The 10860-nt window shown below is 46.9% G+C and overlaps 2 protein-coding genes across 2 annotated transcripts in view; one reads left to right on the forward strand and one right to left on the reverse strand.

Moving 5' to 3' along the window:
• Window positions 1–3432: 3432 nt before the first annotated feature.
• On the reverse strand, window positions 3433–9020 carry EFCAB9 (EF-hand calcium binding domain 9). Its single transcript, XM_019473773.1, is given in 6 exon segments — window positions 3433–3516; window positions 5155–5331; window positions 6275–6415; window positions 7060–7067; window positions 7590–7730; window positions 8978–9020. Coding segments are annotated over 6 exon segments (594 nt in total).
• A 120-nt stretch (window positions 9021–9140) lies between these two features.
• Window positions 9141–10860, forward strand: part of STK10 (serine/threonine kinase 10) — a 56399-nt gene continuing 54679 nt past the window's right edge. The window contains exon 1 of the mRNA XM_019473774.1: window positions 9141–9150. Within this exon, the coding sequence (XP_019329319.1) occupies window positions 9141–9150 (10 nt within the window). The remainder of the gene's footprint in view (window positions 9151–10860) is intronic.

The raw sequence follows: 10860 nt of genomic DNA on the forward strand, positions 1-10860 counted from the left end.
GGGGATTCCAGTGATACGACCTTTTTTTTCCCCCCTGTAACTTTTATAAAATCTTTTAGAATCAAATACACCAGTTGTGTAAAACATGCTTTTTAACTTTTTTCCCCTCCCTAACTCCTTCAGTTAATGAAGAATTGTAGGCCAATATAAAGATGCTGTGAACATCAGGTAACTTTTAAAATGCATTATGTATTTTTATGTTGTACCTCTGTTTCTTGGTTGACATATCGCAGTAGTGTGTGCACGTATTTTTAATCAACTGCCAAGCACAAGTAGGTTGTCTTTAGACTGTTAAATTATGTGATTTTTTTTTTTTTTTTAACCTAGGTAAGATTTTACCACTGAGAGCAAACCATCATGAACTTCTATTGGAAATGCTGTACAAAATTTCCTGTATTTAAAACAAAAAAGAAAAACTTTTTCCCCTGCATTTAAAAAATAAAAGTAATCCTAGAAATGCCATGCCTTAAGAAATAAACTCAGTGTTGTTTTTCTTTTTAAATTTCTTCAATAGGGCTTTTAATTCTGAGCTGGAGCTCAACAACTTTTTCATTACCTGTCTGATACCCTAGAGACACGTTTTGGTAGTAATTTTGGTGTGTGACAACTTTTTATCTTGCAAATAAGGCGTGCAGTCCGTGGAGAATGCAAGGCCTGGAGATGCGCTCAGACATCCAGCGTGAACCTCCTCTGTTCCCGGCTCCCGCTGTCTGCAGATGTGCTTCTGGCTCCTTGGCGAACAGTGCAAAATAATGGATCTGTGTAATTGTCCTATAATTACATTAACTGACATGTTGTCTTAATTCAGGTCACCACTTTTATAGTCTTGATTAACTACCTAATGTATCAGAGGAGTAGGAATAACTTTTTGTAGGCCGCTTTGGTCTAATGTTATCACAGCTAAACATTTCAATTTTTTTTTTTAATCTTAGGATAATTTCATGGTAGAATTGATGATGTGAGTTATAAACAAATAAGCATGTGATCTTCCTGGAACTTTTTTTAACTTTTTCCTATGTATATATTTATTTTATATGTGTGAGTATATATAATCTTTTATGTATACATATTCCCTTTTTTCTGTGTGTGTATGTATCTTTATGTAAAATAACAGTGCAAAGGCTTGTTTGTAGCCATTTGTTCTGACCCATGAGACAACCCTGCTTCCATCTCCCCCAGCACAGACAGAGAAGGTCTCAGAGCTGATGTCCTCAAACACCAGGATTATAAAACTACGTGTGATCTTTCTTTACCCATCTTCTAGTTGACCTAAGTGTGGTCATTTGTCAAGTAGTAAGCAGGATCTCCGTCTCGTGTTGTCACTGTGTGCAAACCCACGCCACATTGCACCAAGCTGTCTTTGGTCTGCAGCTGTAGCACATTTTGGTGTATGAAATGGGCTGGGGAACTCCGGGCTGACTGTTGACCTAAGCAAAACCCCAAAAGAACACAGATTCTAGGTCAAAAGTGCACGAGAGTTGAAATTTTCTCGGTCACTGCTGCAAGCAGTGAAATCGAGTGCTGCTTCACACCCCGCAGCATACAAGCCGTAGGGTGGAGAGGGAGGTGCTGGGCTCTTCTGCCTATGGGCAGAACCTCCCCATAGGGGAGGTTTAGAGCGGACATTAGGAAGCATTTCTTTACCGAGAGGGTGGTCAAACACTGGAACAGGCTTCCCAGAGAGGTGGTCGATGCCCCAAGCCTGTCAGTGTTTAAGAGGCATTTGGACAATGCCCTCACTAACATGCTTTAACTTTCGGTCAGCCCTGAATTGGTCAGGCAGTTGCGCTGGCTGACCGTTGTAGGTCCCTTCCAACTGAAATAGTCTAGTCTAGCCTAGAGCTTAGGGGAGAAGACTATGTATGATTTATAGAGCTATGTTATATAGATTATGGTGTTTCTATTCCTAATTAATATATAATTAATGTTTGTATTGTGCCTATGTTCATATTTCATTGACCTATATCTCACTACATGGCATTGCATAACGTGCTACGACTAGCATGGGGTTTCTGCCCTACGGTGGATGTCGCACCCTCGCTCCTGGCCCCATGCCAGACTCTGATTGCTTTCTACCTGCTAAAGCTGCATCCCAGTTTGGTCAACGCACCCGTTCCGCTCGGTCTGTGCTCCTGCGGACCAGTGCTCTGTTAATACCTGGTGCTGGGCTCCAGAGACAGCACTGAGGGAAATGGTCTTTAACTGCAGACCTCATTTTGCTGCTTTCTTATGCCGGGATAACAGCCCTGGTCAGTGCAGAAACTCCGGAGTCACTCTGGATTCTGTAGGGAGCATCTGGCTGAAAGCTCGGGGTGGCTGGTCCCTCCAAATCTGGGCTAAAAATATCAAGGTTAACTTATGGAAAAGGTACTGAGCTCTGCAAAGAGTGGTTCGTTGTATTCTCTCTTTCTCTGAATAATCCCGGAAAGTTGGGATTTCAGCTGCGTGGTTTATTTTCTCTGGACTCAGAGCAGTTGCAAAGGTCTGAGAGGTGGGATGCCGCCTTACAGGCGTGCCGAAACCTCACTTCGTGGGAGGTCAGTGGCAGCACTTGGAGACTGGAATTATCTATTCTAATTAGTCCCTTATGCTGCAGCCATGCTGCTTCGTTAGGGAAGCTCTCTAATGGCAGTGAGTTTGGAGGAGGCTCAATGATGTGATGCCCTGTGTGTAAAGTGAGAGGGGGAAATAAATTCACTGGATTGCTGTGCCCAAAGGGTAAACAGTCAATTTTTTTTAGAAAAAAAACCCCAAACCCTAAACTGCCTCTCTTGCTTTCTCTCCACATGGACTTAATTAGGTGGTTTCGTTAACAAAGCAAACAGCATTTCCTGTCGTTGGGCTGTTCCTCACGAGCGCAGCAGCACGGATGCAGGGAGCTGCCTGAGCCCGGAGCACGCAGGCAGGGGATACAGAGCGGGAAGCTGCCAGCATGAGTGGCTCCAGCATCAGAGACCAGTCTGCCCCATTTCAACCAGCCTTGCTTTGTGTGCGTCTGAACGTGGCAAAATGGCAGCGCTGGGGAGGAGGGTGCTCTCCAAACCAGTGTGTAACATAGGGGGCAGGAAGAGGTTGTCTCTAAAATACCAAGAAGACACACCTATTGTAGTGCATGGGGGAAGATCACACTAACATCAGGCTTAGTCCTGGGGAGAGTTGTGAGACATGAGGCTGAAGTCCGAGTTGCATCAGTCCCTCCTCCTCAGACACCAGTCCCTGGTGCTCACCTTGGCAGAGCAGTGGCGATGTGCAATGGAGAAAACAGAACAGGCAACTGCTTTACTGCAGCGCTTTGATTTATTCACTTTCTGCAAGTTTGGTACATCTATCTGGCCTGAGCCCAGGGGGATGGAGAAGCGAGGCTGCGTTCTTCCCAGCTGGGTAAAGGGTTCTTGTTCAGGCTGTTAGGAGCTCACTGATCCTGCTGGGAGGTTATTCATGATCCCCTTCCTCTTTTTGTTGTTGTTTGTCAATACAGAAGACTGCAAACATCTTGAATTCCCTGTAGTTCCGTTGCTAGTTTTGTGGAGGAGATAGAGCCCTAGCTTAGCAAGGCAGCCTTGCCCAGTGTAAACAGTTATTTCAGAGAAAGACCCCGAGTCCAGGTTCTCCAACTTGCTCTAGTTTCCCGACTGACTCAGGAGAAATTGGTTTCAACTGATTGCCTCTGGCTCATCCCAAACATGTTACAGGCTAATAGGGCACCTCCCTGGCACACGGCTGTTTCTCTACCATTTGTAATGACTTGCAGATGTTGGAGTGATTCATAACAGCTGGGGTTACGGTGTGGCCGGGTGGAAGGGGGGCATGGGGTGCCTTCATGGCTGTATCACAGCTATGCTGCTTCTGCTTGAAGTGGCCTTTTAATCAGCCTTTTAGGCAGCCTAGAGATGAAAGGACAGGATCAATGCAACTTGGGGCTGAAACAGCTTATTGCAGGAAACTGCTCCAAAGGCATTAGAGAGCTATCTGCAGGCCCCGAGCAGGACTGAGGCTTTGATACCTTGCTGCGCTGCTAAACCACACAGGAAGCAGGCTGCAAGCCCTGCAGGGCTCACAGGAGAGATGCAACAACTGCCTGTAACAAGTAATTGAAGAGGATACTTGTGGTGGAACATAGAGGAGGAAAATTATCAATAAAAACAATAACCCAGGAACCTAGCAGCAGAAAGGAGGAGAAAGAGAAGGTATCTCCCTCGGTTACTAATGGCTGTCTTGCTAAATGTGCTCCTGGAGCATGCTGAGATGCTGAAGTCATGAGGGTGGTGTGAAGCTGTGACAGAGGTAAGAGATGTCTACAGTCTATTAATGACTGATTCCCTACCAGTGTAGCTGCAGGTGATCATTAATCAGAGAATACTTCAGAGCAGGGAGGGATTTGAAAGAGCATAGGTCACCATTCAGAGACAAAGGGGAGCTGGCAGCAAAAGCAAATTGGCAAGGGATGTGTGCATGCATCTCCATAAGGAGGACTGTGTTAATGCAGAGCTGGAGGGGAGGTGCTGCTACCAGCTTTGTTCCCTTTCTGGTTGCAGGGAGCTGCTCCCCGCCATGGGACAGGGATGGGCAAGATCCCTGCGGCCTCTCCATGGAACCTGGAGCTGGTCTAAGGTAAAAATGAGGGCTCCAGCAGAGAAGAGAGAGACCTTCCCCTGGGGCTCTTATCTGGCATTGGTATCTCCATGGCATGGGCATGGGCCAAGGTATGGCACTTGTAATGTTTCTAGAAGGAGTTTCAAGTCTGAGTGTACCCCACCGAGGTACCCCCCTGGCCAGCAGCTCTGAGAATGGACTGCACAGAGCTTGGAAAATAATGAGAAGCCACAAGCAAACTCAGAAGAAAATGGCTTAAATAAAGGCACTTCTGCCAGTTCTGCCCATCTCCTCCCATTAGAGTCTCCTCAGACACAGGAATATGCCTGGTTTACCCCAAAAAAATTATTTTGTCCTGTTGCTATCTTACTGTTAAAACATTTTCAATTCAGACTGTGCAGTAAGTCCCCAAAGACCCACTCCTGAAGTCAACAGGAAGAAAACCCAGGCTTGAGTGAGAAGCGGCTGTGGGCTGCAGTGCAAAATTAATCCCAAGGATTAATTTTGAATTTAGGCCATGAAAATGCCTCTATCTTTTGACTGTAATTTCTCTAATTTTACCTCATCTCCAGAAATATCAAAGTCCTTAAATATCTTCTTAAGTTATTCTTTCTTGATGTTGAAGAGAAACCTTGTGGCTTCAAACTCATTAAAATCAATCATATTATCCCCATCTACATCCAGCAGTTGAAAGGCAGGTCCTGTGTGCTGGTGGATGAACTGCTTTTCAAGATGGTTCTGTTTTGGGGCAGAAAGGTTTAGAAACAGATGATAAGCACCGATTTCCTGCTTGGAAAGAATACATGGAATACCAACCGGTGTTCGCGTCCAGAGAATAAAGGTGACCTCCTGCTAGTTGCGCCCGCAGGAAATACCAAAATCCTGGTGCTTCCTGCCATGGAGCCACGCAGGAGCAGGCGGCTGTTGCCGGCTGGGTTTGGGCTGCGGGCTGTGCTGGGGAGAGCTACCGACAGCCAGCCAAGCTCCAAGGCTGCTTTGTGAGGTCCTTTCCCATCCCTCCCATGTGCCGAATGACTTGCAGGGCTATGTCCCGCAGTTGGCTCCTCTCCTTCCTCCCTGAGTCCTGCAGGCAGCAGCCCCAAGCGCTGGCCCTCAGCTGGGTGTCTGGTCCAGAGCGGAGCTGCTGGACGTGTCCAACAGCAAGATGAGCTCTGGGGGTAACCCTGGCTTTACCACCCCTCTCCCTCACCGCAGCCTGCTGTCATCGTTGCTTTTCCCTGAAGAGGCACCTCCCCAGCCTGGGCTGTAGGTGATGCCAGGGAGGCTGAAGAAGGGCATCAGCACGTGCTGCACCTACAAGCTAGCAAGAACTGATGGGTGAAAACAGATGCTTTGCTCTCTTCCCCACAGGCAGACGCAGCCGAGGGCTTGTTTTTTGGAGCGCTAAGATGGACAGCCTGAGCTGGGAGGAGTGTTTAGATGGTTTCTACCTTGCAAAAGGTTCAGGGGTGGATTTATGCCAGAGGAACAAGGTTGGTATTAACAGGGGGACTGCTCATTTCCCTGCTTTCCTTTCTGTGCAGCAGCATAGACCCAGGGACCCTCTCCATCCCTTGTACGCCATGAGTAAAGATCAGCTCCAGTGAGCTGATTCCCTTTACGGGGGTGTTGGATGGTGCAGATGTCCCTGTACCAACTCCAGGACCTGCAGGGTACACACCTCACAGGACAGGAGGATGCATGCCACCATGTAGAACTCATTAAAGCAAATTCTTCCCCTCGCATTTCGGTCCAGCAAGTCGAACAGCAGCATAATCTGCTCCTTATTCAGGTCGGTCACATAACAGAGAAAGCAATAAAACTGCAGATGTGGAAAACAGTGAGCTCTCAGGCATCGTCTGCACAAAGCTGAGAGCAATAATTAGCAGGATTTATTTTATTTTAAATGCCTACTGCTCCCAGACACGTTGCACAGGCAATTAAAACACAGGGGCAGACAAGAGATACTGTTCAGAATTAATAGAACAGTATTAGTAAGATGGCTTGATTTATGAAAGGGACATATGTGATTTCTGCACAGAAGGCAACGTTAAAGTGCTCATAATTTTCTATCTTCTTCTCTTCTACCCCACCCCTGGAGGAAAAAAGGACTTTTCCAACAAACCAGAAATACGGGAATAGACTGAAGAACTGCAGGCGGGAGGTGGGGAAGCTGTGAACCAGCGGACGGCGGGGTTGCAAACAGCCTCATGTGGAGGACACTATTGGCAAGAAACCCACCTGCTTTCTAACACAGAGCACGATCGGTTTATGGAAAGGATTACATGATGAGGTTGCTGCAGTACTAAGGAATTAGCTTCAGTGAGCCAGAAATCCCCTCTTGCCCTGTGTTCTGGCATCTCGCTTGCACAGCTGTAAAGATCTCTTTTATGACTGGCCTGGGTTTTTCGTATGTCGATTATCTGCTCATTGTGCCAGGACCTGGTTATCATGTTTGTACAGTACTAACAAGCCTGTGGCTTTGCATGCTGCTGGGATGCAGAGGACGATAAAACCGTAAAATCAAACAGGTTTCATAGGCTCTTGGACCTTTTTCTCTCTCACAAACAGGGAAGGAGGCAATGGAAGGGGGAAGGGGAAAGGAATACCTTCGATGTGAGCTGAAAATGTATCTCAGTGGCTCTGCATGGTCCCCTGAGCCGTACATAATTCAGAAGCCGATGCAGGAGTAGCCAGGCCATGTAACCTTCCAGAGCAGCCGGGGCATGATAGAGCAGGGAGGACATGGTGATATATGCTGTATCTGAAAGCTTTCTGGTGTATTGCCAAGCACTTGTGTTAACCAAGCTGCTAGTTAATTAGTATTACGGAGTGCTGCGTTTGTTGTAACATCTGAAGTGCAATATTTGTAATGTCTGTGATCTCTGGTTTTAAATCCTAAGCGATGTAGCATTCTGTATCTCTCTTTTCAAAACATTACAAAGGGCCTGTAATTTTAGAGCATTAATGCCAATCCCATTTTTAGAAGTACTCACTGTTCAGGTAATTCTTTCGATGAACATCCAGGAGCTGGAAATACTCTGCCAGTGCCGCAGTATTTCTTACTGACAACAAGCAGTATACTTCATCTAAATGCAGATGCTGCAGAAAACACCCAGATTTCAGCTTCACCTCGGCTGGCCGTGGAAGACCAGCGAAACAGAATTAGCGCCATGGCAAAGACCCCTCACAGAAGGAAAATTCTGCCCTAGAACCAGATGCAACCTCCATCCCACAACTTCAATGCTTTTCGCACGTTTTCAAGAATTCCCCTCAGATGTGGAGGCAAAGGCTCCCCTCCCATTCAGCCTTAAAGGATAACAGGTACTAAAATCAAGTGACAGAAATTATTTTCACAGTGCTCAAGAGCATTAAATCTGATTAAAATGTGCAAGATAGTACAGACTTAAGGATTTACTTTAGACTGTAATGCAAATCTCAACCTCAGACAAGTGGTACCCCGAAGTCTGTTGGTCCGTGCTGAGGAGGTCCAACGTAGCAGCCACTGCAGGGCTTTACTCTTCCTCTTAGCCAGGGCTTTGATGCTTCTAGTTTCCAGTACCTGACAGTGTCCTGTGCAATGTGTCTGGGAGCTCTAGTCAGACATGGCTGCTTTTGAATGCTCAATTTCTTGTTCAAGTTCGCTGTTAGGAAGCTGAACCGCTCTTACATTTATATAAAGTGTTTATCGCCCATTCCTTTTCCAACCCAGAATAAGTCCAATCCAGCACAACAATAACCATTGAAAGTGCTCTTTATTCCTTACCCCTAACCGACACCAGGAATAATACTAATAAAATCAAACTCGACTGGCTTACTTTGGTCGACAGACCCTCGTAACCCAACACTTAAAATGCGGAGCTGTATGTAGTCTTGCGGTCAGGTCAGCAGTTTCTTCTCCTTGGGTCGTAATGCTGAGCAAGAGCTCGGCTCTGCTAACGCGTGCTGCTGAGGACTGTGCTGACTCTGAGAGGTCGTAGTTAACGCAATGGTGATGCTCCTGACCATCTGTCCACAGAATCATGGGTGTTCCCAGGAGCTTGGGGCAGATTTGCAAAGTTTTTTGCATTTCTGGAGTTTATATTCTCTTTCTCTCATTTATCACTTGAGAAATGGTAAGAAGAAGTAATTCATTGGTAGATAACTAACCTGTTTGCTGACTTGGTTTGACACCTGTGAGCTTTCTGCAAGAAATGGGTGGAAAGAATTCAAGAGAGAGCAAATCTGCTTATAGGGTATCAAGCGCTGTATAAAAAATGCCACAGCCCTCAAAATGCTGTGCTGAATCAGAGTTGCTCAGAAACTTTTGAAGGGGTAACTTGAGTCTGCAAAATTTATGCCAGCAGAGGTATCACCTCTCTGAGCCCCGATCTGATCAGCCTACCCTCAGACAGTCTACAGGGCATAGGATTTATCTTGGATTCCATACCTTTACAGCACCTGATAAGGACAGATATCCCAATACGTGCCCACAGCTCTTGTAGGGGCAATGACAAAGATGACGGAGTCAAACGCTTATCAGGGAGGCAGATGACAGAACAAGGGCGATGACCGCAGGTAGCAGCTTGGGATGTCCAGCGGCACATTAGGAAAAACCCTCCCCCAGGATGGTGATGCGCCCTGGAGCAGGTAACCCCGGGAGGTCATGTCTGCTCCATCCTGGAAGGTTTTTCAAGACTCAGCTGGACAGATTGCTGTCTGACCTGGTCCAGTGCTGGTGACACTCCTGCTCCAAGCGGGAAGCTGGCCTAGATGATCTCTGGGGGTCCCATCCAAGCAATGTTTCTATGGTTGTATGCAACGCCCAGATCCCCTAGTACAATAAAGTAAAAATGCTACTGTTAATAAGAATGATAACTTTAAAAAAATGATAGCTAAAACACTGGAAAAATTGAGATTAAAAGTATGAAATTTTGAACATAGTTGCTCTGGTTCTGTTCTATTCTGTTCTTACTCCAGTATTGCCAAATCCACACATTATATCAGATCAGATCCAAAACCCATGAAGTTAGGTGAAAAAAAGTGCTCAATGATTTTCAGGTTCTTTCTGTTTCAGGGATATACTTGGGTTGCATTTTCAGCTTGTTTTTCCTACAACTCAGTGGGGAGAAGGGAAGAAGTAGGGGAACACAAAACTTTCTCCAAAAAAAGCAGCTGAAATTCTCGCCCAGCCATAAATTTCCGGGAACCAGACTTTTAAATAGTATTTCAAGCATCAGTATCTATTGGGAAATTCCCAATAGAAATGTGAGGGCTGATCATACCAGGATAAACCCAGTTTTTCTTAACACCAAAGACAGGGAGAGGCGACGATCAGCCCCCGTGCTCTAGGGTATATTATATCAGGGAACTAATGAGAAATCACCAAGCCCAGATGTTCTCAAAGCAAGAGCCTGTGCTGAGTTTCACCCGCGTTACACCTCAGGATGGAGTGTGCAAACGCACCCCCTCCCGTACCTCCACCCTCGGCTCGTTAACGGGACATGTATACGGGGCAAAATACACACGCTGGTGTGAGCGGTGCTGGTATCACTGAGGTTTGCCCGGACAACCATTTACCACTAAGCCTTCTGTTAAAAACAGAGATGTTGTCAGGCACGGCTGCACCGTCGGGTATTTCCCCTAGATGTCCCTATTTAATACTTGATTTCAAGCCGGTTTTTCAGAGTTTTTGAAGTTTTGCCAGGGAGAGGACGCAAACCTTCACACTTGACACCACTTGGGTCACATCTTCTCTAAATCAAATTCATGGCGGGTGCCCGTGGTGCCGATACACTCGAATTCCTGCTACTGGGAGTTTTTAAAATATTTGTGTTTGGCTGTTTTCACATGAGATGAACTGGGGGAAGAAGGAAACGTCCCTCTGTTGCCAAGGCAGTTTAGGATTATGTTTTTACACTCGGAGATGCGTCTCTTTGCTCGGCCCCCAGCAGCGCAGCCCGTGAGGCGAAGCACAGCCCGTGTGGGTGCTGTTGGCTCGCCCCGCTCCGTGCGCCAGGCTGCGCAGGAGGGAACATGACAGCAGCCGCTGAGGAGTTTCAGACCTTTCCTTCCAGGTCTTCAATGTTATTTGTATTTAGCATCGTCCTCTGGTGCTCCGGCCTCCTCCTGCTGTGCTGGGGGATGGCGAGGAGATATGCGACTCCCTGCCTCGCTCAGGGGCACGGCGGCTGTGCCAACCGCGCTGCCCCGCGCCGTGCCAGCGCCGGGCCGTGCCCGTGCCCCAGCCGTGCCCGCGGTGGCCGAGCCGGGCTGTGAGATAAGATA

The sequence above is a fragment of the Aptenodytes forsteri genome, unplaced genomic scaffold (assembly GCF_000699145.1).
Source record: "Aptenodytes forsteri isolate BGI_AS27 unplaced genomic scaffold, ASM69914v1 Scaffold54, whole genome shotgun sequence".
Classification (NCBI taxonomy): Eukaryota; Metazoa; Chordata; class Aves; order Sphenisciformes; family Spheniscidae; genus Aptenodytes; species Aptenodytes forsteri.